This window comes from Nipponia nippon, unplaced genomic scaffold (assembly GCF_047370975.1).
Source record: "Nipponia nippon isolate SJK-2023a ecotype South Korea unplaced genomic scaffold, ASM4737097v1 scaffold_3, whole genome shotgun sequence".
NCBI classification, from domain to species: Eukaryota; Metazoa; Chordata; class Aves; order Pelecaniformes; family Threskiornithidae; genus Nipponia; species Nipponia nippon.
Genome location: NW_028262347.1, coordinates 84,249,565 through 84,276,003, shown reverse-complemented (window position 1 = coordinate 84,276,003; position 26,439 = coordinate 84,249,565). Strand labels below are relative to the sequence as shown.

At 49.4% G+C, this 26,439-nt stretch overlaps 1 protein-coding gene across 2 annotated transcripts; it reads left to right on the top strand.

Annotated features, from left to right (window-relative positions):
* Positions 1-279: 279 nt before the first annotated feature.
* LOC104014588 (alpha-2-macroglobulin-like protein 1) lies at positions 280-23,815 on the top strand. Of its 2 annotated transcripts, none has more exons than XM_087765934.1 (35): positions 280-338; positions 1,120-1,303; positions 2,240-2,402; positions 2,972-3,024; positions 4,342-4,362; positions 4,875-5,034; positions 5,479-5,563; positions 6,926-7,037; positions 8,057-8,171; positions 8,589-8,698; positions 9,201-9,368; positions 9,606-9,836; positions 10,516-10,579; positions 11,442-11,587; positions 11,883-12,032; positions 12,260-12,412; positions 13,415-13,499; positions 14,298-14,412; positions 15,113-15,338; positions 15,468-15,594; positions 16,177-16,298; positions 16,803-16,857; positions 17,475-17,558; positions 18,619-18,795; positions 18,914-18,995; positions 19,795-19,951; positions 20,201-20,275; positions 20,646-20,808; positions 21,221-21,435; positions 21,574-21,789; positions 21,899-22,023; positions 22,335-22,425; positions 23,182-23,250; positions 23,542-23,644; positions 23,775-23,815. In XM_087765934.1, exons 1-35 carry the CDS (start codon positions 280-282, stop codon positions 23,813-23,815), a joined length of 4,302 nt encoding a protein of 1,433 aa, XP_087622060.1. The 2 variants fall into 2 exon arrangements, with proteins under 2 accessions (XP_087622060.1, XP_087622059.1); XM_087765933.1 differs by having other exon boundaries at positions 10,516-10,621.
* The last annotated feature ends 2,624 nt before the right edge of the window (positions 23,816-26,439 follow it).

Sequence of the window (26,439 nt, the reverse complement as noted above, 5' to 3'; positions counted from 1 at the left end):
GTCCATCCACAGGGGAGTAGGAAAGCAGAGAGGCTGGAGTCCAAAAAGACTTGGATTGGCTGGGGAGCATCCTGAATGGTACAACCCTGTGCCTGCAGCACTATAAACACAGGAATGAGGCAGAAGGAAGGAAAATTTGGCGCTTCTTGTCTGCTTCCTGGGAGAAACGGCAACAGCAGCAGGTGGTCTGGAGACCTTGGAAGGAGAGAAGCTGCACCCTACCTTCACTCCTGCACTCCTCTCCAGAGGAATCCACCTCTCTAGGGGTTTCCCATGAAAATGTGGACTCCCTTCCTCCTGAGCTGCCTGCTCTACACCCTGGGGATAGTGGCACAACCGTAAGTGTCATTTAAAAATATGGTGATTGATAGTTGTGATGCTGAGGGAGGGGCCAGGAGAGCAGAGAGAGAGTGTGGGACCCTGCAAGTCATCTCCTGGAAGGGATAGACATGGGGTGGTATGCAGCACACCACGAGCCTTGTTATGAACACAGGATCCTCCGGAAGGTGGGAACCTCTCTCATGGATATCGCTGCAGTACAAGAACTAGGTGAGAACTGGCGGTGGGAACAAGAAGAATGAGGGACTGCAGTCTGAGGCACGCTGAAGGGAAAGGTGTAGGGTAAAGTGAAGGGCAAATGGAAAGGGCTGCAGGGCTGGGGATGATTAAGCAGGAACTAGTCTGCTGCCAAGGTAGTTGAGGAGCCATCTCAAAGCACGAAGGGCAAATCCTTTTCTGTTGAGGAGCTGGACTGCTGTGTTTTCCATGTGTACTGGGAACACCTAAGAATGGTTCCCTTTGCAGAAGCAGACATGGTCTCTACTGTATATGTTTCTCTGCACTACTGTAGCATCCTCCAAAACCATGTACACACCAGTGTGACCTGAGGTCACCTGAAAGCATTTCTCTTGTATTTACCTGAAATTAACTATATACCTTCCATCACCCTGTGAGAGGTTTTAACACACTCTGTTAATCTGTCCCTCTCACTCCAGCAGAGCAGCACCTCCTGCCCCCAGAGCAGTGGTAAACCCTCCTGCTTCCTCAAACCATAGAGTATTAGTGCCAAGAGAGGGTGAGACTACTCCCAGCATGTGATGTCTTGTTTCCCCAATGCAGGAGGTACCTGATCATCATTCCAGCTGCACTGCCTTACCCCTCTTCCCAGAGGGTGTGCTTGGACCTCCGTGGGGTGGAGAAGCCTATTCGTGTGGCCTTAACTCTTGTGCATCCATCTGGCAACCTCAGCCTCTACCGCAAGGTCGTCCGGAACAACTGGATCTTCGAGTGCTCCAAATTTCAGGTCAGGATCATTGTTGGCAGGGACCTCTAGCTGGCAGCTCCCAGCATTTGGCTCGTGATTCCTCTCACCAGAGAAATGGAGAATGAGGATGACAGGAGGAAAGAGGGCACGGAAGGGAGTGAATGCAATGTCAGGGAGAGTGTTTAGTGGGAGCCTGATGTCTTTGCTCCCTGCCTTTGTCTGTCTGCATGGTACTGTTCCTGCTGGATATCTCACAATCCACCCTGGTGGCACACCAAAGGAAGGCTGCCTGGCCAGGCACCAAAGGACTGAGGAGGATGGAGGCACTTAGAAACACCCAAATGGCAGCTGTGCAGCTCATTCTCTCCTCCTAGAAGGAAGCACTGTCACAGGGTGTGATTTATGAATTGTGATGCAGGAAGAGCCAGACCTTTCATCTCAGACATCCTCCCATCATGTCTGCTTCCCTCCAAGCTTTTCTTTAAGGGCTGGAAAATGTGCTGGAGGCCTGGGAGAGATATGGGAGGGTGTGCACACAAGATCAGCACAAGTCCTTCTGATCTGCCAAACTCATGAACCTTATTTTCTTTGTTTTCACTGATGAATTAGAGTGGATTTCAGTCTCTGTGACCCGCACATTCTAGGAAATAGCTTTCTTATCAACATAGACCTTTTTTTCCCTTGGGTTAAGTCTTCTCCATGCAGGCTTTATCAGTGGCCCTGTGAAGGGGCAGACACAATTTCTGTGCCAGAACAGGCTCCCTTTTCCTCTTGTCCAAGATCTGTCCCAAGTGCAAAGGTGTTGTCCCCTGTGCTTCTATAGACACAGCCCTCAGGCACAAAAGGGACACCCTGTGCTGACCTTCAGAGTAAGGTGGAGGAGTGCAGGAGGAGCAAGGAGAAGAGCACTGCACTGATGCCATCTTATCCTCTCCTACTGCCTGCTAACCTGGTGGCTCCTCTTTTGTGTCCTAGGTCCCCCAACCTGCAGGCAGCCAGGAGGTGGGCACTGTCCACCTGAGCATCTCCAATGGCCACTACTTCAGTGCAAATGAAGAGAAGCAAGTCCTGATCCGCAGGGCTGGCACAGGAACCTTCATCCAAATGGATAAACCCGTCTATAACCCAGGACAGGCAGGTGAGCGCTGCATGGAGCACCCTGACAGTTCCCCTGTCTTGACCTGCCTGGACTTTGTTCCCAATTTCCCGTGAGTGGCATGCCAAGTGCTTTGTGCCATGCAGCCTCCATGGGAATGGAGGGGGAAGCTATCTGCTGTCTTCTGGAGTGATGTATCCATGCACTGTGTTTTAGGGGTGGGAGGGGACTGGATGGGTTGGTCTCACACACTCTAGGAGCAGAGATGGCTTGGAACAGTGAGCAGACCTGAATGTGATCTTCTTGGCCAGGGCCAGGTAGGACTGCTCTGCTCACACTGCAGACAAGGAAACGTAAGGGTAACTCTGGGTGCAGCCCGTGGGAAAGACCCTAAATTATGAGGCCGGCTGCTGTGCTGCTGCCACGTGTTTGGGGGGAAGAGGCGGTGAGCAGGGCTGAGCAAGGGGTAAGGGGGGCTGCAGGGCAGGTGTGGGGCTGCCGGTAGGGCTGTGCGGGGAGCTGTGATTTAGGGGTGAGGCAAGTGCAGGGCAAGGCCATTCCCAAATCCACTCCATCTCTATAATGTGCTCTTCTCCATTTTCTCCCTTCAGTGAAATTCCGGATTGTGACGTTGACCGAAGATTTTGCTCCTGTTAACAGCAAGGTAAAGCCCATTTAAGCAGACGCGAGAAAGTCTCTGGGCTCCCTGTGTCAATTCTGCCTCCTCTGCCAGCCCCACGCCATGGAGGCTGAGACAGTCCCAATGTCTGCAGCACCCAGGGCGGCTGATGCCAACCCTCTACTAAACTAAATTGGAACAGCAACCCCTGTTTGCTGACGGCTGTGCTGTCGCCCTCACAGGATGGCTGCTGGCCGGTGGGAGGGTTGGTGCTGCTGATGGCATTTGGGGAGTGTGCCAGTGCTCCCTGCTAGCTGAATTAATATAGGGCAGCCCAGGAGCTGCGTGCACCTGCCCCTGTCCTCCGCCAAAAAAACAGGCAGGGCTACTGGGGACATCCGTGGGCTGCTGGCCATGGGCACAATTACCTGACAAGTTGTGTACAGACTCGGCCAGACCCAAAGCTCCCCTTCCGCAGTTCTGGAAAGCTCAGCGCTTTGTGGAGTCTGTTGCACCTAAGGGCAGCAGGAGGGCCTGAAGCAAGCTGTGATGCATCTGCAAGACTTTAAGAAAAATTAGTTGATATGAGAAAGGATATGCATGAAATAATCATAAAGAAAGAAAAGAGAGAAAACAGTATAACCAAATTATACTGACTTGCTGCTGGCAGCAGCTCATTCTCCCCATGTCAAGGGAGTGAGTAGTTGCCAGAGACTTGCATACGTGCTAGCCAGGGAACCGTGAGAGTAGCACCTTTCTACGGCAAGCAATTATACCTGCAGCCAGCAGCTATAGCTATTTCACACTCCTCTGTCCTCAAGCAATTTAAGGAGAGCCAACAGGAATTCGTGCCATGACAGAAAAATACTGAAGGGCACACGTGGGCAGAGAGTTGAATCAAATCCCTCTAGACTGAAATAAAGGGAGAGATCCTTCTGGCTTCTTTATTGCCTTCTTCGTTTCCTCTTTTTTGGGCTATTCGTGAGGGCCTAGGATTATGCTACAAAACTGATGCCTTTTAATATTTGTGAACTTGGGATGATAGTATTTTTGACTACCTCTACTTTTCTCTTTTTTAATATAGTAAATTCTAGCTTTCACAGTTGTATAGTATCTGTCAAAGTGCATCTTAAAAACTCAGGGAGCAAAAAGCAAATCCAAATAGCACAGATTTTTATGTTACGTATTTTCCTTACTATTTCAAAGCCATTCTCCTGGTTTCAGTAGGATCAAGCTCCTTGTACTGTAATGTTTGGGCCTAGCAGTGTTGTCACAGCACACCAGCTATGTGGGTAAGATAAGTTTATATGCAGGTTGCTATGTCATGCCAGTTTCTGACATTGCTATCTGTTTGCCTTGCAGTACTCCGTGGTGGAAGTCCAGGTGGGTGTTTCAGACTCCTCAGGTGTTATGAGGAAAGATACTTCAGTATGGATAATACCTAGGCTGCTGTCTTACTGAGTTACGTTACTTTTCTTAGGGTCTGTGCATACACATGCACATGCATACTCTGTCCACATGCTTCTTGTTAACAAGCATTGACGATGCAAATGGTTCAGCTTCCATCCATTTCTACATTCAAGAACACTAGTCAGGCTTTAGCTAACTCTTACAGATCATCTTTATGCAAGACTGGAGAGTCTAAATGTCAGGACCTTTCATACCTTCTTTTTCAATGGCAGTACAGAGTAGAGTAGCCCTGGGTGGGCTGGGTTCACCTCTGTTGGTGCTCCAGCACTCAGGTCACTTCAGCACCATCTGGGGAAAAAAACAGCAGGAACCTGTGAAAGCCGCTGAAATCTCTGAAACACCTTTGCATCCAGTGGGCTCTGGGTAGAGAATAGCAGGTGTTGCTGACGACTGCCTCTTTCTTCTTTGTTTCCCTCGAACTGCAGGACCCAAACCAAAACCGCATTGGCCAGTGGCTGGATGTGAGCCCAAAACAGGGCATTGCAGATCTCTCTTTCCAGTTAGCTGCTGAACTCTCTCTGGGGACTTACACCATCAGTGTGGTGAACCCAAAAGTGTCCAGTACCTTTAAAGTGGAGGAACGTGGTAAGATGGAGTACGGAGAACAAAGAATGGGATGGAAGAAGTTGCTTGTTTCTGTCTGTATAACAATATATAGCCAAACATTGTAAACTAAGATTTACTGTCTGAGACCTAGGATTAAACACAAATCTATAGAGTGGGCAATATCAGAAATGAACACAAGAGAGATTGTGCTGGAGATTCCTGGAGAAGGTATCTGCTAACAACTAGGCTGGCACAGAGTGAGAATACACTAAAGACCTCTGTGAGACTGTTCATATGTTGGGGGAAAAAAGGAGATTCTTTCTTTGTTTTCCCTGTTTTTAATTAGTCTTAGCTTTTACCTCATGAACATGTTCCTTCATGGGACTCCAGCCTTACATGAACACACTCTTCCCTTTCGTGATCCCATGTCTAGGTAGTCTGTTGCCTCTGATGGAGTAACTAACTCTGTGGTTTTTGTCCCAGTGTTGCAAAAGTTTGATGTTTTCTTCGAGGGACCAGCTCAGATTTATGCTTCAGATAAAACTTTCCCACTGCGTGTGTGTGGCAGGTAATGAGGATGTTCAGGGGAAAGGAAAGAGCTCATCAAAACTTTATGTCTCCTTCTATATTTCTGCTATCATCTCTTGAATCCATCAAGGAGAAGTAGCTCAAGAAGGGCCACACACAGTCATTCCTTTCGCAGAATCCCAAATAGTACAAGAGTCAAACTGATGGGTTCTTCCTTGGGGAAGAGGCACACGAGCCACACTTGGGAGATACCATCCAGCTATAGGGAGACTTATTCTAGGCAACTGATACCCTGCTCTGGAAGCTGTGTGTGTCCAGCCTTGAAAGACCTTATGTGGGGAAAAATGCGTATCTGATATGGGACTGATCTGCTGAGGTAAAGGAGCAGGAAGTGGTGTTTCTTTAGAAGGTTATGCTGTTCCTTCTCACTTACATGCTGCTGAACTTATTACCTTCTTAGAAGCAGCAGGTGGGTTTCTCTAGTTATGTCGTCATTAGCAGAAACTGAGCAGATGAGGGTGTGAAGGAAGGCATGACCTCAGATGGTATAAGCCCAAAGGAGGAAGGAGAATGATCTGGAAAGAACTTTGTAGACAGGTAAAGGGGGTGAGCTCATTTTTATTTGGGGCTGGCTTGTCCAGAGACTTTTGGTGTCTCTTTGCTGCTGGTCTGACATAATTTCTCATTGATTGGCACATTTAAAATTAGAACATATGAAGCTCTAATAGAAAACAGTACAGCACTCTGCATCCCTAGGATGGGTCATAGACGTCTTCCTGTTACTGATACTGTCAAGAGCATTGCTCCAAAGGGAAAGCCAGAGCGGAGTCAAAGCAGGGAAAGGCAGCAAGGTAGGCAGGGAAAATGTCTGCACTGACAAGCTTCTGCTGTACCTTGCAAAAAACAGCAGAGCAAGTCTGGTGATGGAAACAAGAGTCCAGATCATGATATAAGCCCATAGTGAGGCAGGCCTGAGGTCACTCTGTAGCTCTTTTACTGCCATACCATGCACTTGCTGATGCTGTCTGCAGGGACACAGGTTTCTGCTGCTTTCACACCTGAGCTAATATCTCCACTGGGTGCTGCTCTGTGCTGTGTGGATACATCAGCTCAGGTCAGCTCTCTGTGTCTGCCTGCAATTCCGGGACAGCAAGCACCCAGAAGTGGGAGAGCTTCGGAGAGTGTGGGTCCTTTCCTGTCTGTGCTTTATTTCTGCCTCTGCTGGATGCAGGACTGTGCTGTTGCACTCCTCAAGTACACAATATGCTATATTTTCATTTATGCCTGCCTGCTTACCAGCTGCGTTAAGACCTTCACCAGGAAGGCCACCTGTGTGGAGCAATGTGCTTGGCAAAACACACAGTGCCTCTTCTCGGCAGCTCCTCTGATGTTCTCTCTGCAGGTACAGCCATGGGAAAGCAGTGCAAGGGACCATGCGGGTGACTTTGTGCCAGAAGGCAAGGAGGCGTTCTCAAAATGCCAGCAAGGACATCTGTAGGGAATACAGCGGTCCGGTGAGTAGAATCCTGGAAGATACATGGGTAGTGAAGGAGCACCACACAGGACTGTGTCAAGGGCTGAGTGAACAGAATGAACTGCTATGTAGGGAAGATTTGCCAACCTCTGTAATGTGTTTGTAGACAAATAAGTAATTTTTTAAAATTCAATTAATGCACTTATTTTTGCCCAGATGAACTGAGAAGCCTTTACCCCCAGAAGTTCTTCTTTGTAACTTTACTTATTAATGATAGGGACTAGAAAGGAGGAATTTCACAGAAAGATTGAGAGTTCTGTTCTTTTCTGGAAAGAAGCATAACTTGCCAGAAATTGATGCAGTGTAAGAAACAGCAATTAACAGAGCTTTCTCAGGTGCAAAATGACCATGTTAAGGTGAACTTATTTTGGAGCTGCACAAGGACACTAAAATGTTATGGTTAATTCCATAGCCAAATCACACAGTGCTTTTATACTTTGTTTTCTCTTTTTATATATTTATATATTGCATATTTTTATATTTTCCTTATTACGTCTTTCCATTCCTAACAAAGTATTTCATAGCTGGGCTCTTCCCTTGTACATACATGGTTGAAAACTATTCATGCTTTATCATTTGTCATTATGACTTGTTATGGTAGTTGTAATCTTCCAGTTTTGAAAATGATTCATTACTTTGAATTTTCACTTGATCCTACAGTTCTTCTAGCTGGATCTATTAAAATAACCATGTATTTGCTCTGTGATCCAGTTAGTGCAGTCTTCAGTTTTCTACTAAAGCTGGAAAGTTGCCAACATTGTAACTTTGATAAAACTGTGATACATGCTTTGTTCTGTATTTCTACAATATGAATTACACATATTCATGCATACAAAATAAAAACCACAGAATTTAAAACGTGAACCGTATCTATCTATATATGAGTCTTCATTACTACTTGTTGCAGTCAACAGTTATGACAGAATGACTAATGCCTTGTAGTTCTGACATCTTCCCTTCTCCCCAGCCCCAAATAACATCTACCACTTCCTGTTGCAGACCGTGAGCAAGGGGTGCTTCACCGCTTCTGTAAGCATGTCAGTCTTCAGCCTGGCTCCCAGCAAGGAAGACAGCAAGCTCTATGCAGAAGCCTCTCTCCTGGAAACGGGCACAGGTACCCAGGGGCTCAACAGAGAAGATGCAAGGGTGAGAGGGACCATTCTGGGGGTGTGAGGGTCAGAGCGGGCACACCTCCCCCTCTCCTCCACCTGGTGCTGGGACCATCACAGGACACGGAGAGCGGTCCTACCCAAGGAACTCACTGTGCCCCTGGCGAGCTACTCTGCCAGCAGCAGGCGGATGAGGTGTGGCTGGGAGCGTGGTCCGTGAGGACACAAAGGGTTTGCAGACATCTTAACTAAAGAAGGAGCTGCCACAAGAACAGCCTGCAAACCTTGAAGTGTGCCGGTGTTGGGAAGGAAGTTGGAGACACTCTGCTTACAGGGGCTGGGGATAACAAAGTGAGATTAAACTAGGGTGCAGTAGTCACCTCTGATACTGATCCTGCGTTCCTTGCACTCTGTTCCAACAGGGGTGCAGATCAACACCTCCAGCCAAATCCTCATCGCCAGGACAGCTGCAAGGGCAGTGTTTGAGACACCAAATACATATTACATCCCTGGAGTACCCTACAGGGGGAAGGTGATTTTTTTTCCCTTGCTTCTTCCCTCCCCATCATTTGCCAAGGAATTTAGTGTCTAGTAAATTTTGCTGACCCAAACCATCTCTTCTGTTCCTCAGACAGAGTACTTTACCTTGCAGTGTGTCACATTACTTGACAGTGCAGCTCCAGTTTCTGCATTTCAGATTCCCTCATGTGTTTACACCTCCAGCTTCTGCTGAGACCAATGAGTGATGTCTCAGCAGGGATGCTGGGATGCAAGGATGTCTCAGCTGTTGGTTAGGAGATGAGCTCCTCATGCTCTAGCCATACACACCTTTTGGAGCAGACAGGTTTTAATCACTCTCAGCTTAGCTTTAGAGATGAGGGAGTTTTACAGATCTCCTGTTTTCTTGGGGCCAGACTGAAGTTAAGGCCACTTACACAGGAGGCTCTATGTTTGTCAGAGGGAGGAAGGTTTTGGGTATGACACTGTAAGAAATATCTGACTTTGGCTTTTCTGCCTCACCCTGTTGTCACCAGATTAAGCTTCAGGATCACTATGGAAATGGTATGAAAAACAGAAAAGTTTATCTTGTGATAAAGTTCATGAGGCGTTGGTTTATCAAAACATACATCACAGATGGCAGTGGAATAGCATCGTTCAACCTGGACACAACCGCTTGGAACAGCTCATCAGTCTCTTTGGAGGTAAATCCCACCTCTGCACACAGGAAAGTGAGAATCCTTGAGCTCTGACAGTGCTTCCCACTCCTGCCCTGCAGCCCTGCTGCCAGCTGAGGTGCGGGCTCCCTACATAGATCTGCCTGTGCAGAGCCAGCAGGAAGGCACCAAGCAACAGCCTTTCCCAAACCAAGCTGATGACATCCTGACAAAGCACTGAAGCATGAAACTCTTGATTTCTGTGTGTCTCTGGTCCCCTCTCAGGGAAGGTTCACACTGGAGGATCTCACGCACATGCCTGGAAAAACTGACTTCAGTTACACAAATGCTTACCATCACCTGCAGCCCTTCCATGTCACAACCAAGAGCTTCCTGGACATACACCCACTCACAGAAACACTGCCTTGTGGACTGAAGCAGAATGTCCAGGTGACCTTCACGCTCAGTCGGGATGACCTGGGAGAAGACACCAGCCGCATAGGTTTTGCGTATTATGTGAGTAAGGATAGTAGAGAACCTGGGGCGAAAAGTTGCACTGATGGGACCAGACCCCAATGAAATGTTGAGAGTGTAATTTAGATCATCCCTGGAGTGATGACAGGAAAAACTTGTTCTTGGAGAACTGAGTGAACACTACACCCAGTACAGCTCAGCCTAGCCACAGTGTGATCCTGGTATTGGGGCCCCAGTCACCTCCATGGATGGCAGGAGGCTTCTACCTTTGCAGCCCATTGCCCCCTTAGCCTCTGCCAAGGCTGCAGCAGGAAGCGTCTTGTGCAGAGTCTGCTGTCAAACTCTTCTTCCTTTAAAACTGGATGGGGGATCACTTTTTCACTCTGGTTATCAAACAGCTGCTCAGTGGAAATGGCTTTTGGTCCAGTCTGGAGACCTGCCTACTAGAGGGGAAATACCTTAGCTGTCTCTCACTTATCTCCAGTGAACCCACTACCCATCCATTGTCCTAACTGGACAGACCAGACCAGAATCTCACGTGTTAAAGCTTCTCCTCCCACACCATGATGTCTGCAAATCTGCTAGTCCTGAGGTTTGGGGTTGGGCTGGACCCACAGTTTATTTCTGAGGTTGCTTAGGAGAGCAAGATGCACATGGGTGAGTGTGACTGCGCTCCAGTGGCAAACAGCAGTCTGCTCATCCCATGTCCCCCCTCCTGCAGGTCACTGGGAAGGCTGGAATTGTTGTCAGGGGCCAGAGGAGCGTCCAGGTCGGGAAGCTGAACAGTAAGTCTGTGGCAGCCGGACAAAGGGAACCAACTGTGCCTGGTGGGTTTCTAGGTCAGACAGTGAGAGTTGCCAGAGTTTTTCCTAAATTCCCTGAATCTATAGGTCCTGGGCAGTCAGTGAACAGGACAGAGGGAGGCTGAGGAAGCAATTGTGTCAGCTGGGAGAGGCCAAAAAGTCAGAACGAGGGAAACAATCATGGGAAGAGAAACTGGGAGGACCTGTGGGAAGATGGAGCACAAGGACATGAACCTGTTGGAGTGGGTCCAGAGGAGGGCCACGAAGATGATCAGAGGGCTGAAGCACCTCTCCTGTGAAGACAGGCTGAGAGCCAGGGTTGTTCAGCCTGGAGAAGAGAAGGCTCCAGCAAGACCTTATAGCAGCCTTCCAGTACCTGAATGGGGCCTACAAGAAAGATGGAGAGGGACCTTTTACAAGGGCACATAGTGATAGGACAAGGAGTAATGGCTTTAAACTGAAAGAGGATAGGTTTAGATTAGATATAAGGAAGAAATTCTTCACTATGAGGGTGGTGAGGCACTGGAACAGGTTGCCCAGAGAAGCTGTGGATGCTCCATCCCTGGAAGTGTTCAAGGCCAGGTTGGACGGGGCTTTGAGCAGCCTGGTCGAGTGGAAGGTGTCACTGCCCATGGCAGGGGGGTTGGAACTGGGTGATCTTTAAGGTCCCTTCCAACTCAAACCATTCTATGATTCTATAGGGTCAGAGAATGGAGGGAGAGGGCAGACAGAGCAGCAGGAGGAATTGGTTTGACATTGTGGGATTATAAAGCAAAAAAAGAAGGAGGGCAGAAGGAGATCTCAGTGGGACTGTAATGAAAACACTTTGCCTTTCCTTCCTCAGTGTTGAAGGGTTCCTTCTCCATCCCTTTGACCTTCACTGCTGACTTCACCCCATCACCTTCCTTAGTGGTGTATGCCATCTTCCCCAATGGAGGGATAACAGCTGACAGCATCCGTTTTGATGTTGCCTTGTGCTTTGAAAACCAGGTGAGACTCACTCATGTGGCTGGGGGAGAGTTGACAAGCAGGAGTCAGCAGACCTGAGGGAAGGGGACCCTCAGATCCTTCAAAGAGAGAACTGGGGAGAAGAGAGGAAGGGGATGTCTGCAGCACAGTGCCCAGGGACCAGGAAAGCTTCAGCAGTGACTTCCGTTCATACCAGTGGCTGACCAGGGAAGACTCCAGCTGGTCTCCCTATTTCTGTCCTGTGCCCCCTGTCTGTCAACCTCCTCACCCTTCTTTCTCTCTTTTTCATATTTCCTTTCCTGGTGTGTTGTTCAAGGTCAAGGTAGGATTCCTAGCTAAAGAAGCCCACCCAGGGTCAACAGTGCAGCTCCAACTGCAGGCAGCCCCTGGCTCCCTGTGTGCAGTACAGGCAGTGGATGAAAACATGTTCTTCATGAGACCGGAGAGTGAGCTGACAAGCCAAATGGTGAGTGTCTGTGCAACCAGGCAAAAAAACAGGAGCTGGGGGAGGCAGGGAGGGGCTGTGGCAAGGGGAGCTGGAGGCTGACAGATGAGGAGGTCATGTGGAGGAGAAAGTGGGGTCTGCCTAGGGAGATGGGCAGGAACAGATATGTATGCTAGGGGAGGGTGGAGTGAAGCATCTGGAGGTATCTGCTCCTTGCCCAATTCTTACCTGCCTGTGAGTTTCCCTAGGTCTATGGTTTGTTCCCTACTGCCTACCGAGATGGATACCCTGTCCAAGTAGAAGAGCATTCAGATCACTGTATTCAGCCCCAGTCCATGTCTTCTCTGCTACGAGGGAAGCCACAGCATTCCTTTCAGCCTGACATCTTTAACCTCTTCCGGGTAATCACCTCATGACTTTTCCCAGAGCTGTTGAAATTATAAGCATCTGAAATATCTTTCTCCCCAAGCAGTCTGAGAAGGCCTTGCCTTCTCCAGACAGCCCCTGCTGTCTGTCCTGACCTAACTGTGCTGTCTCAAGAGATGTACAATCCCATTATGAGTATGAACACCTGTATTCCTCTCCACAGATGCAGAAAGCAAGATGATGAGATCTTGGACCAGCAAAACCCAGCTTTCGGGGCTTGGGAATGAGGTCCTGGGCTGTGTACTGTTTGTCTACAGTATTAGAGAAAAGAGAGATAAGGAGTGATCCCAAGCATTAGACCACAGATTGTTGACATGGTTTAGTTGTTAGCCTGCTCTCTGGCACTGTTTTGGGCTATTCCCAGCCAGATCTCTTGGTGTCTTTAAGGCAGATCTCCTCTAGAAAGGACTAGCCTTAAGCAGCATGGGCACAAGACAGGCAGTGCCATTTGGCCTTGGACCTGGGGATCAGACCCTGTCCACTTTTATTTAGCAATAGAGACACATCCTAGGAGGCTCTTTCACAGCATAGGGACATCTCTTGTGTTTGTGGACAGGCCCATGTCACAGCCCCAGGGGCTGAGTGGGGGATGTGCTCCCCATCACACCTCTGTATGACTTCAGAAAGCAGATTTCATCCAGCTATTCCCTCCAGCATGCATGAGGGGATGGGGCAGGACAGTGACACCTCTCCTCTTTGCCCTTGCTGCTGGAAATATGTTGAGAGGAGTAAGACATCCTAGTGTCATCCAGAAGAGAGGTGGTGGTTTAGTGACCTCCTGAGAAAGAAGAGATTGGTGAGGCTGTGCCATGCCTCCCTCAGCACTGTGTCTGCTTGGGCCGGTGCTGCTCTGGGCCACCCGGGCACCGGGCTGTCCTGGCCCCATGGTTTTGAGAGTCATTTTGAAGAGCAGTGGCCGCTCTTCCCCACTCACAGACGCTTTTCTGCCTCCCCTGCCCTCCTTCTTTTCCTAACAGAACATGGGGCTGAAAATCTTCTCAAACCTTGTAATCAAGAAGCCATCTCAGTGCTTTCATCGAGCAGATAGGAAGCCGACCATGGGTGAGCTGCACTTTCAGCCTACCTGGGACATGAGGTGACCCTCATGGAGAGCCTCTGATCTCTGGGGTTTGCTGGTGCTGGATATTGGCTCCCTGAAGAGTAACGGGTCCTGCTGCCACAGCCTAGCTGCCCGGTCCACCAGCCTCAGCAGGAATGACCCAGTACCTATAAAAAGGGCTCTGAAGAATGTCACTACATGGATGTTCCCTGACATTAAAAGATGGCATTCCCTGTCCTGGCACAGACAAACCCAAGCATGGGCCAGCATCTCTTTCCCAGTGACTACCCCACAGGCTGGCTTCTCTCCCCACCTGCGGCTGCAGGGACAGTCACTGCCTTCCTCTATGTCTCAGTTTGCACTAGATAATCATACTAAGCTGGCTCACGCACCTGCTGATATTTAAATCATTGCTTGCAGAGGGCTGTGAGTTTTCTGCAGACAAGCAAACAGTATTGTTATTCACAGAATTACAGAAGTGTTTGTTGAAATGGCTCTCTGAAGGTCCCTAATCTCTTTAGCACCGACTCTGGCCCAGGTCAGCAAGGGGCTTTGTCTAACCAAGTCTTGGAAAACTTGCACCCAGCTAACTGCAAGCTGGTTCTCCTGTTGCCACTCTCCTTTCCCTTCCTATTTTCCTTCTCCTACCAAATCAGCTCACTCCCTTGTGTTTTCCTCTGCCAGACTCTTCCCATGTCTCTCTCACTGCTTGTTTTGCCTCTTGCCCCAGTGCTAGGCTGTCTATCATTGGCACAGTTCACCTCTCCCACTCTGGTGAGACTCCTTATTCTTTCTTTCAGGGGGGCCTTCTACAGAAGACCAAAGAATCACTAAGGAACAACCCCAATTTACAACCCATGGAAGACGTCACCACTATCTCCCTGAAACTTGGATCTGGAATCTGTTCTCTGTTGGGTAAGTGACGCCAGACTTTACAAATGGACAGAAGGATGATCCCTTTGTTATTGCGTCTTGGCTGACGTGCATTGGTGCAAAAGTCCAGCCATAGGTGTAACGAGAAGTCTGCATGTGAATTTTGTGGCTCTTTCCTGCATTTGTAGTGCATCAAACTGAAGGACTGGTAGACTTTGAGGTGCAGAACTGAAGTCTACACAGGTTTAGAGAAGAACAATACACTTCAAGACCAAAACACAAAGTATCCTCTCTTCACACATTGGGGTACACTCTACTAACTCCTCAATTTGGTGGGTGCACCAGCTAAATTTGTAGCCCTTGTTGCCACAGTTGCTTTGATTAGGACTGATGAATCAGCACTCAGGAGGATATGGTGCTGCTGCTTTCCAGAACATCATGCTGTTGAATGACATCATGCTGTTGACTGAGTGTACAGGGCTGGAATGTTCGGACAGTGTCTTGCTCAGGAGAAGGGTATAAAGCCATTACTGATGGCATTTAAGCAGGGTTTATGGCTTTAGGGAACAAATCACTGGGAGCTGCCTTGCTGTGAGCCACTGGAGCAGAAGTCATTGGCAATATAACAGAGGCTGATCTGAGCATGAGGACCTGCACAGCCTCCCTCACCCAGGGCCATGAGCCCTCCCCATTGCAGCAGGGTGGGATGAATTTCTTCATGCAAGTGCTCTCTTCCTCTCAGCTCCAATGGCAGCAGGAGTGTCCCAGTCACAGTGCCTGCTACTGCCGCAGAGTGGAAAGTCAAGACGTTCTGCTTGGCTGGGAGAGGATTTGGCCTTGCCCCAACCACGAGCCTCAGAACGGTCCAGCCCTTGTTTGTGGATGTGATGCTACCATATTCTGTCATCCGAGGAGAGACCTTCCTGCTGAAAGCTACTGTCTTCAACTACCTGCAGCAGTGCATACAGGTGTGTGCCTGTGCCACAGGTAACACTGTGTGGGACAGACCTACCATGCTCTCCAGTTTTAGAGCGCGTTGCGCCAAGCCATCTCTTCTGAGTTGCCCAGTAACTTGCCTGCATCTGTCATTCCCTCAGATCCATGTGGCCCTGGCTAAATCCTCAGACTTCCAGATGGAGCCATGCCGGACCTGCAGGGACAAGGAGTGTGTGTGTGCAGAGGAGTCCAAGACCTTCACATGGAATGTGACAGCAGTCCAGCTGGGTACGGCAGCAAAAATGGGAGTGGTGATGGGGAACCTTAAAACTGAAGTGAGAGGGAGTGGGAGGTCCAGAGAAGCTGGTAGAGCCTTGCCTCCTCTGGATCTCAGTTTGTTCTTAGTGATTCAAGCATGCGATCCATCGTGTCTGCTTTCTTTCTCTCTTCTTAGACAGGCTCATCAGAGAGGGAGAATGGGTGGCATGGAGAGCTCTTGAAGAGAGGGCTGTGGGACCAGCTGGGGAGGAAAGGGCTGCATGGATGTGGGTGGGGGAACCTTGTATAGCTGGTGCTGTGCTTCATATGCAATGGGAAGGGGACACTGGGGTCCAAGGGGCTGCTGGACCTTCTGTTGTTACAGTCATATGTAGTGCAATGAAATCACTGTTGGTGAGGCATTACCTAGTTCCCTCGTGCTTAGGGTGTCTGAACAAGCTATCAGTACTGGCTGGCTCACCTTTACCAGCCAAACCACTGAGGCTGTGAAGACCAGCCACCTGAAGCATCTCAGACCACTATCAGTTAAAGCAAGTTGACTTCATTTGGCCACAGGTATAAGAAACAGGCTCTGTTCAATTTATTTGCTAGGGACTCTGAATATCACAGTGAGGATGGTGGTACTAGACACTACGCCACGGTGTGGGGACAGGAAGCCCTTGCCAGCTACCATGAGGCGGAGGCATACGCTGGTCAAACACTTGCTGGTCCGGGTCAGTATAAGAGCAGGCTCGCTTCTCTCTCTGAGTATCCCTGCCCCTGGGGGAAGGGAGGCTGAGCTGGGCTAAATGGTTTTCTCTCCTCATTTTTTGGCCAGCATTAGCATACCAAGGCTGTGGCTCAGTTTGCTTTGTTCCCCCCAGGACCTAGCCAAGCCTATTCCTTTCTTGTGGTACTCTTTCTTGAGCTGCATTCATACACCATGTCTGTGTTTCTCCCTGTACCTTTCCCTGCTCAATCACCCATTGTACATGAGCTTTTGTATATGCTCACTGACCAGAGAGCCCTGTCCCTTGGGCTTGCTCTTGCTCTCTTGAGCAGTGAAGCAAGCAGCTTCAGTGCAGACCTGCCAAAGGTGAGGAGGATGGAGTTCCTGACAGCCTGGGGACTAACCACTGAATTCAGACCTGAACTTGCTCTAAAATTTTGCTGCTGTTTGGGAATTTTGTGTGTAATCTTGTTTCTCCTGTCCCATGTTCATGTTCCTGCCCTGGCAGCCAGAAGGTGTGTTAGTGGAGAAGTCTTACAGCTCCTTTCTGTGCCCGAGAGGAGGTATGTGGACAGCCTGAATGGGTCTTGTAGCTGGAAATAACTAGACCTGAGAGTAGGACTAAACTGTGGGAGGTCTGATGAAAGAATGTTTTCAAATGATTTTTCACATAGGAAATTTCACTTCCTATTAGACAGGAAAGAACAAGAAATATTACTTCCACATGTGCTGTCCTATGGAATTTGCCACTGAGTATAGGTGGCAAAATCCTGCTCTGTAGTCTCCTTCCCACACTGCAGCTTCTGGGCATTCCTGGGGCTTGATAGTCGCCAGTGAGAGCTGCTCCAGCCCTCCCACCCTGTCCCTGAAGCATTGCAAGTCTCTCCAGGATGTCCCCCTGCTGAGCGATGACCAGCTGTGATTCTTGTGAGGCTTGTGAAGTGTAGTGAATTGAGTTGTGAAGCTTGGTGAGCCCTCAGCCTGGCCAGCAGCTCTCGCGTCTCTCCTAATGTGAAAAGTTTCCAAGCAATGGAGCTTGGTGTGATGACTGGGACAGACTACAGGGAGCAGTCTCTGTGAGCGGGATGCAGGCAGTGTCCCATTTATCTGTCCCGGTCTTGTCCTTCTGGTTAGACGCATTTGGCTTGATTTTTCATTCTACACATCCTGTCGTTACCAGGAAACATGGCTGAAGAACCTGTGTCCCTTCGCCTCCCTGACAATGTAGTAAAGGGGTCTGCCAGGGCTTCCATTTCCATCTCGGGTAAGTGATTTCTATTGTGGGCTCACTGACTGCTGTTACTGATGAGCAAGGCTTAACCTGGGGATGGTGTCAGGGGATCCATTTGACATGAAACTGCTCAAAAGAGAGGGTGCTGTGTTTCTATTCTCTGCAAGGTTTGCCAACACCAGGCTTTCAGATTTTTGGCTTAGCACTTAGGCTTTCGTGGGAAAAGTAATCTGCAGAGGAGAATAATCCTTGTTTTTCTAGCTAGGACTTTGGAGCAGAGACTCTAGGCCATTATTTTTACTGGGACTTTGGGACCTTGGCTAGTTCTGTGTAGATAAAATCAGCAAAGCTCATAACCATCTTGTCTCCCTGCTAAGTTTCGCTGCTACAAAAGAAGCTCCTGGAAAGAAGAAATCCTTCTCAGCATTACTAAGTTGCAAAAGAACTCTTTGGAGAGGCTACTGGGACCAGACATACCTACCATTCAATACATTTCTTTGCACTGGGCTCAGCCCCCATGCCAGAATTGGTATGAAGCCAGGCCTGGCATAAGTAGCCATGGATATTATGCAACAGAGCTCCAAAGGAGGAAACCAAATACAAGGCTTTTCTGGCTAGCTGGAGGACGTATGGACACCTCCACACCATCTGACTAGCACCCCTGCTGGTTTACTGGCATTTTGATTCTTGACATATGGCCAGGTAGAACAGGCCTGGCTAAAGACCAGAAACATTTCAACCTTTCCCTAAGTGCTTTTATATTTTTCTGTCTGTATGACACACACTGAACAACTGCAGCTCTGCTCATAACCTTTTACAAATAGTACTTGTTATGGTTGAAGCCCTTCAGACTGCAAAAGCTGATAAGGGAAAGTCCCTCAGGGACTCCATAGTGTCACCCTGCATCATGATGCCAGACTCGGAAGAGGCAAAACAGTCACCACTCTCCATCCTGCACTGTCGTTTACTCCTCTTTTCTCCTCTCTCCAGTGTTTTTGTACTGTGCTGAGATAAGGCACTATTATCCACTGCCTGGCTGAGAAACACCTCAAATCATACTTACACTTGCTTTGTTTCTTACACCCTGGTGTAGGTGACCTCATGGGGATGGCACTGCAGAACCTGGACCACCTGGTGCAGATGCCCCATGGCTGTGGGGAGCAGAACATGGTGCTGTTTGCCCCCATTGTCTATGTGCTGCAGTACCTGGAGAAGACGAGGCAGCTGACCCCTGAGATCAAGGAAAGGGCCACAGGATTCCTGCGCAATGGCAAGTACAACAGACCCACCTTGCTCTTCTGTCTTCCCCTGTGTCCAACCGACTAATAGCTCTTGCCCTTTCACTCCCTCTGTCAATGTTGGCCCCTCTGTGTTACTGTGCTCCCCAGGGTACCAGACGCAGCTTCTTTATAGGCACAGAGATGGGTCCTACAGTGTTTTTGGGCAGCAGGATGAGGAAGGGAACACTTGGTAAGCACTACAAATATCCCTCACTCCTGATTTTTCATGTCTGGGCCAGAGCAGCTAATATGCCTCGGAAAGCTGATAGGATGTGTGTTCCTTCTTTTGGATGGAGACCCCAGGAGCTCTCTGGCAGGGAGACAGATTGAGGGACTTGAGCCACTTGAAACAGCAGTGAGGCAAAGCAGCAGAGTTTCTGGGAAAGCGGAACAACAAAGATGTGGTCCCAGGGGGTGGGAGGTCCCTTTTTGTCTCTGTGGCCCTGCTGTTGCCCCACAGGCAACACCAGGTACTGCTGGTGGTGTCCCGGCAGCCAGGAGGGGTACATATTGGTTAGAGGTAGATCAAGGAAGAGCAATAAAAAAATCATCTCCCCAGGGACAGTGTTGCTTGGGAGAGTTTGAAAGAGCTGCATTGGCCCAGCTTGACCCTGTGGCATCTGGGCTGGGAGAAATGGAGAAAGGAAGGGAGAAAGAAAATGGGGAATTCAAGATTGTCTCTAGATATTTGGGGGAGATGAAGTGCAACAGGTAAAAGCAGAAGGGGTAAGAGGTTTTTCACCTGTGAAATGACTGGGTAAAGCAGTAGTACATGAGTAGTACATTTGTGGAGCCACGCTGAGAGAGAGGAGCTACTTGGGTCCTGTGGACCATTTCCACTTTTAGCTTGCCTTTCTGTATGAAAATGACTCTTTTTTTGGCACCCCACTATGTCAGTGTTAACTTCAGGGACAAGCACCAGGAGGTCTTTGACTTTCTCTTTGCCTTTTTTATGTTTCTCTTTCTCTTACAACTCATCCTCTTCCTAGGCTGACAGCTTTTGTAGTCAAGACTTTCAGCCAAGCCAGAAAATACATCTATGTAGACGACAAGAACATCCAGGATGCCCTACACTGGCTAGAGCAAAACCAGCTCCCCAGTGGCTGCTTTGCCATCAAAGGGAGCCTCTTTCACTCCTCCCTAAAGGTAAATGAGGGCCAAGCCAGGCAGCACATCTGGAGAATGGCTGGACAGATATTGTGACACCAAAAGATTGTGGGATCCCGTGGGATCCCAAAGGATCCTGGAAAATCACTCCTGCAACCCATGCAACCAGCCTTAAAGAGAGCAGGGTATGGGGCGGGGAACACAAAAGGAATGCTTTTCCTTCTGGGAATTCACTGCCTGTGCCATCCAAACACCACTTAGAGGGTGAAAGGTGCATTCCCTTCGCAGGGCAGCATGGATGATGAAATCTCCCTGGGGGCGTATGTCGCTGCAGCACTGCTGGAGCTGGGTCAGCCGCTGAAGGTGAGCACGCTTCCGCTCCCTCCTGCTCTCCCGTATGCTCCCACGCCTGGGCACTGCTATGGGGATATGTCAGCTCGTAATGCTGGCATTCTCTAGGCCAGGAACAGGATTGGGAGCTGCTGGGAGGGAGCCAAAGTCTTTCCTCAAAAGAGACAGTGCTGTAAAACTGGCATGGTGCAATAGTGTTTGGAGGCTATGGCTCCCAGTGCACACTGCGGCTGTACTGCCTGTTTCCTCAAGAGACTGTATAATTTAATGGGTTTCTCTGGAGCTACATCAGAAAGACATAGTCCGACACCCTGGAATGAGCTCCCTTGCCCCCTGTTTTGCCACTGTCAGAATTTGGCATGTGTTTCTTCTCCCAACGCAGGGCAAGCTGATGCAGACTACCCTCCGCTGTCTGCAGCAGGCAGTTCACAACATCACCAACATCTACACAGAAGCTGTGCTGGCCTACGCCTTTGCCCTGGCGGGAGACTATGAGACAACCCAGGAGCTGCTGTACAAACTGGAGGAGCAGGCCATCAAATCAGGTGCTGACTGCTGGTTGGGGTAATGCTTCTTGTTCACCTGCTGAGATCTGGAATAATGTATGCCCAACTAGAGCGGTTAAAAAATGACATGTATTTGTACATATTCCTTGTATTTGTGCAGTAACTGCACTGTATGACTGAAAATACAATAAGTTATTTCACAAGCTGTGAGGGTGACTTATCAGAAAGAGTTTCCTCAGCCTGGAGGATTTCAAGATCCTCTTGAGGGGGGAGGTAGGAATCTGTGAGCTAAGACCAGATGAAGCCCTGGAGAATAAACTGAAGAAAGTGATCCTGGCCTGAGTACAGGGAATGAGCTGAAGGAGCCCTGAAAGCACTCTGGGTTTTGTTTGCTGTGAACACCCAGTTATGTCCTCTCCAGATAGCCCCCATGCTCCTTTTCCTTCTGCAGGAGGACAAATCCACTGGAGCCCCAAGCCAAGCTCTCCAGCTTCCACAGACTTCTGGCCTGGTACTCAGTCAGTGGACATAGAGTTGACAGCCTATGTGCTCCTGGCGTACCTCTCTAAGCCACGGGTGCACGCAGGTGACATGACAACTACAGCTGGTATTGTGGCATGGCTGATCCGGCAGCAGAATGCCTATGGGGGCTTCGCCTCCACCCAGGTAACAAGTAGATCCCTGTGGATTGATGTACTTTTGCACCCGAGGCTGGCAGGGCGAGTCCTCTTGAGGTCTTCCTGCTCCAAGTTGGCTTCACTAAAGCTGATGCTTTCAGACGGGTGACTGTCTCTCCCTCTCTAGGACACAGTTGTTGCCTTGCAAGCCTTAGCAAAATATGCAGCAAGGACGTTCAGCACATCAGGCCAGGCACTTGTGAGGGTGAAGTCCCAGACGGGCTTCGGGAAGGCTTTCCAAGTCAACCGCCAGAAGCGGCTGCTGGTGCAGCAGGCAGCACTGACAGAGGTCCCGGGGCAGTTCCTGGTGCAGGTCCACGGCAGCAGCTGCGTCTTCGCTCAGGTGAGGTGGTGGGACGAACATGGGAGAGAGGAGAGGTGGAGGACTCTGCCTGTTCCTGCAGGAGATCATGCCTGGCCTGTCTTTTCCCCTCCTGGTCCTCGCCCTGCAGACAGTGCTGAGGTACCACGAGCCTCCCCCGCGGGCTGCTGTAACCTTCACTCTGCGTGTCAACACAGAGCTGACCAACTGTAGCCGGGCCAATGCGCATGTCCTCACCATTCGCATCCTTGCCAGGTGACCCCAAGGGTTGTTTCCTCCTCCAGCAAGACCCGCTGTGCTTGGGGACAGCAGCCAGGAAAGCCTCAGGGCTGCAATGGAGGGACCTGGCACTTGGGGCGGACAGGACAGAGGGTGAATTTAGTGGGTGGGAAGGGTGGGGAAGGAAAGGGCTGGCTACCTTCTGCAAGAGGGAGCAGTGGCTGCCATGTCCCCAGTCCTGGATGGGCTGCCTGGCTCAGGGTACTGCACACAGGGTATGGTGGGGGGGGGGAAGGGGAGCACTATTCTCACAGAGTCAGACCCTCTGACTGCTTGTTCTTCTTCAGCTACATCGGGAGCAGAGTCACATCTAACATGGTGATTGTGGAGGTCTCCCTGCTGTCCGGATTTGTCCTGGCTCCCAGATCCAGGATGTTGGTAAGGACTTTGGAATTAAAAAAAGAAAAACGGCTGTGATGAATGGGTCCCACCTGCTTGCTCCTGTTGGGAACTGTTCACTTCAGGCCATGAAGTAACTAAATTAGCTGGGTCCCTTTGCTGTTGTAATTGAACCAAAACCTCTCATTTCCATACAGGGCCCACAAAGGTTGGCTACAGGACATCAGAGGTGGTTCAGCTTCTCCCACTGACACTATTCTGCCTTGGGCCAGGAACAACATGTGCTGCTGGGTGTGCTAAACACCAGGATTTGTTTGCCAGAAATTCTAAGACAAGATTTCTTAGAGAGACTCTAGTTCTAGCCAAAAAGATTATTTTTTTCCAATTAAGCCCTAAAACTGAGAGATGAATTATTTGCACAGCCCCCAGGCAGGTCTTTCAGAGCAGTCTAGCAGGCAGTGAGATGAGATAACCAGAATATTTACTGGTGCCTGCACCTGTTTGCTGACCAATGCATCAATCCTATATATTATCCACAAAACCTTTTGTCCCGAGGGTGGGAGATTCCTCTAACTGAGCAGGGACAGCATAGTCCATCCCTGAGATGCTCACAAGGGATGTCCAGCAGAGACTACCAAAGATATAACCACTAAAACCCTTATGCATGAGAAAGACACAGTTCCACACAGAGTCCAGCACCACATCATGCCTTCAATACAACAGTGGGTCCCTCAGGTCAGGAAGCCCTAAGGAAAGTGCTCACAAATTTCCTTGTGTTATTGTTTCCTATCCCAGCTGGAGCGCAGAACCATCATTAAGAAAATAGAAGTGAAAGCCAATGTGGTCTACATTTATCTGGAGAAGGTAAGTGGGAACAAAAGCATTTGGTTTAGCACAGCAAGAGCAAGAGGCCAGAGGACAAGGAGCTGTGTGAGAAGGCATGGGGAAAGAGCACTTATAGAACTATGGGCAGAGGAAGCTTGCCCAATTTCATTGTCATTGGGTTAGCATTCCTCACACATACTCCGTTTCTAAAATCCAGAATCTCTAATAGATTAGAGAGATTTAGTGCAGGAAAACATTCAAGCTAGGGAAGATGAAGATGCAATGACTTCTTTCTCCCCTTCCCTGCTAATTTTTTGCCACCTCCACAAGCTCAACGATGAATCTCAGAGTTTCATTCTGCAACTGGAACAAGTAATTCAGATGAAGAACCTGAAACCAGCCAGCATCAAAGTCTACGATTACTACCAGCCAGGTGGGTTGCAGATTCCTTCCTTCTCTGGGGTTGGGAGCTGGGTTCCTAGTTCTCTGGCTGGGAAAAGACATGCACTCTTCTCTGTGTGCATGCATCTGTGTGTAATCGACTTCCTCATTTCCTTTTGCAGAGGAGCGAGCCTTGGCTGACTACAGTGCTGCCTGTAGTTGAGGTAGGCAGCAAGTCCCTGTATGACACAAACAGGGGCATCAGGAAATGATGGGTCTTGGGTGGGAAAGAGGGAATGTAAGCAATCAAAGATGGGAAGGAGAATGGTAATCAGTGGGGGACATATATCCAGCTAGAAAGAGGAACTGGCAGTTGCCTGTGGCCAGGTGTATGGAGCTAGGATGGAGGCTCTTTTGCAGCCAGGGAGGCAGCTGAAAGGCTCTGGTGGAAGGCAGAGACAAGGACAGCATCTCTCAAAATGAGAGTGAGGAAGGAAGGGCTGAGCATCACGTCGAGTGAGAATGCAGAGCTATAGCAGCCTGTGCTAACAAGGGCCCTCAGACCTGGACATGGGTCCATTCCCTCCACCCCCCATTATATTCATTACAGGATAGGAAAGGGGGATTTGGGGAGCCAAAAGAGCAAGCTGAAGCTGGGAAGATGTAATATTTTGTCTTGTGGGGTGACATACACAGCTGCCAGAAGGGGGGTGGCTTGTTAGTAGTAGCCTGAAGCCAGGACAGGTCTGGAGAAGTCCTTTCTGGAAGGATAAGATAGAATCTTGACATGGTACATGGTGCATCCTGACCATCCCACAGAGAGAGTGCTGCCTAGGGACCTGCCTAGAGACTCACCCCTACTACTAGCCGAGACACAGCCTGATGATAACCATGGAGGGACTGGATCATGCCCTCCTTGTTTGTCTTACCTTCTGTCCCCACAATTGCACATGGTTCCTCAGAAAGGGGTGGAGGAGCTACCAAATTTGTGATAAAGGAAAGGAGAGGAACTGCCACACCATGACTCCTGCCTTTGCCCAATATTTCAGGTTGGGCACTAAATGGAAGGAAGTGCCTCAGCAGGGACACAGCCCACATTAAAGTTGAGCCCACGTGGTCCTGTGCCTGAGTGGATGTACTCAGGGATCACAGCAGTTCAGCAGTTGTGCCTGCACTGTGAGGGCCTGGGGTGGGACGGGGGCGTGTCACATATCTGGTACACACCTGGGAAGAAGAATTAAAGTAAACATGACCCCTGACCTTGCCGCCATTGTGCCAGTTGTTGATGAACTACAGGATAGCCCATGAAGATACCATTTCTGCCATTGCCAATGTACAGACCTTCTAGCTTCTCTATTGTCTCTCCTCATATTTCCTATGGTTTCTCCTAATACTTCCTGCAGTAGGGCTCAGGCAGCTTTGGAGTATAAGATGCAACTGAACATGCTGTGACAGCTGTATCTCCTGTACCCTTCCTGCAAGCTCCTGTGCCATCAGCTCTTCGTTGACGCAGTCTCCAGATAGTAATACAGTGCATTGAGACTGCAGCCCCTCACCCACCCCTCAGCAGTACAGCCTTGCCAGTTCCTCTTGATAAAGGTCTCTAAATGCAACTGTTGGCCAAAGGAACTGATGAACATATCCTAGCCCTCCCTTGCCTTCAGCTCCAGCTTGTGTGATGGTCACCTCCCCCAGGTACCAACTCTGCCTTGGTGCGTGCTCTACTTCCTCCTGTGCACATCCGCTACTGGAGGGGAAGAGTTTTGCACGTGTACATGTACATGCACATACAGAGCAGAGGTGAAGAAGTTATTTTTCCCAGATGCTCTTAAATGCAGTTTTCCTGGTTTGGGAGAAAAACAGTAAACCTCAATAATCACTCAATCAGACAGTTCTAGTCCCCTGACTTTTAATAAGATGCCAGGCACAGTCAGAGCCTTTCAGAAACTAACTGCTCAGCAGGAAATTTCAAGTATTTTCTCTTTGCTTCTCATCTCCATGTGGTGGCTGTTGGCGGGGTGACAAAAGACTGACGGACAGAGACTGCAGAGGATGGGTCTGTCCCTGTTCCTGTGAAGACAGCAAAGGACAAAAAAAATCTGTGTTCCTGAAGTATTAAGACTAACCACTGGGAACTCAGGGGTTTTTTTGCACCTCATGACCAAACGGGACTGCCAAGCCATCAAGGACAGGGCTCTCTCTGCCCCTACCCATACAAAGCCTATGGCAGAATCTCCACTAAGCGTGTGGGGCTTGTGGCAGGCATCCCAGGGCAGGGCTGTGTGCCTCCCACAGGTGATTCATGAAGCAGGTGTTTTTCTCCATCTCATGGGCTGTGGGCAAGGAAGTACACAGATGCAAGCAAAGTTTAGAACAGGAGCAGGCACTGGTCAAGTTCAAGCTTTGCCTTTGCCTGGCCTGGAAAGAGGATGGGCAGGTGCCCGTTCCCTAGCATGGATCAGAAGCCAGGCTGAGACTGTGAAAGGCTTGGCACTGAAAAGGAGCCAGGCTCTGCAGTAAAGGTGAACGTGGCGTGTTTTGTGCACAGGGCTGGAGGGCTGTGGAACTGCAGGGACAGTGCCAGGAAAAGGAACTGTGTTGACTTGAGGAAAGTATGATGCAAAATGATGACGCAAAATGCCAGGACTGGTGGTAGGACTCGGGACAGGCAGTCCTTGTTTTCTGTAACGTGCCTCCAACTCTGTCATGCTGGCACCTCAAACCTTCCACTTCACTTCTCCCTGTCCTTCAGTTTAACCACTGGGATACAGGAATGCACCTTTACTCTAGCATTGCTAATCACTTCCCTGAACATGCAGTCTGGCAAGTTTCTTGACCAAGGGCCCT

Coding starts and splice junctions, on each gene's coding strand:
- LOC104014588 (XM_087765933.1), top strand. CDS start 280: ATGTGGACTCCCTTCCTCCTGAGCTGCCTGCTCTACACCCTGGGGATA. Junction 10,622..11,441: donor AAGGGAACCAACTGTGCCTG/GTGGGTTTCTAG, acceptor TTCCTTCCTCAG/TGTTGAAGGGTTCCTTCTCC. Junction 21,790..21,898: donor GCAGCTGCGTCTTCGCTCAG/GTGAGGTGGTGG, acceptor CTCGCCCTGCAG/ACAGTGCTGAGGTACCACGA.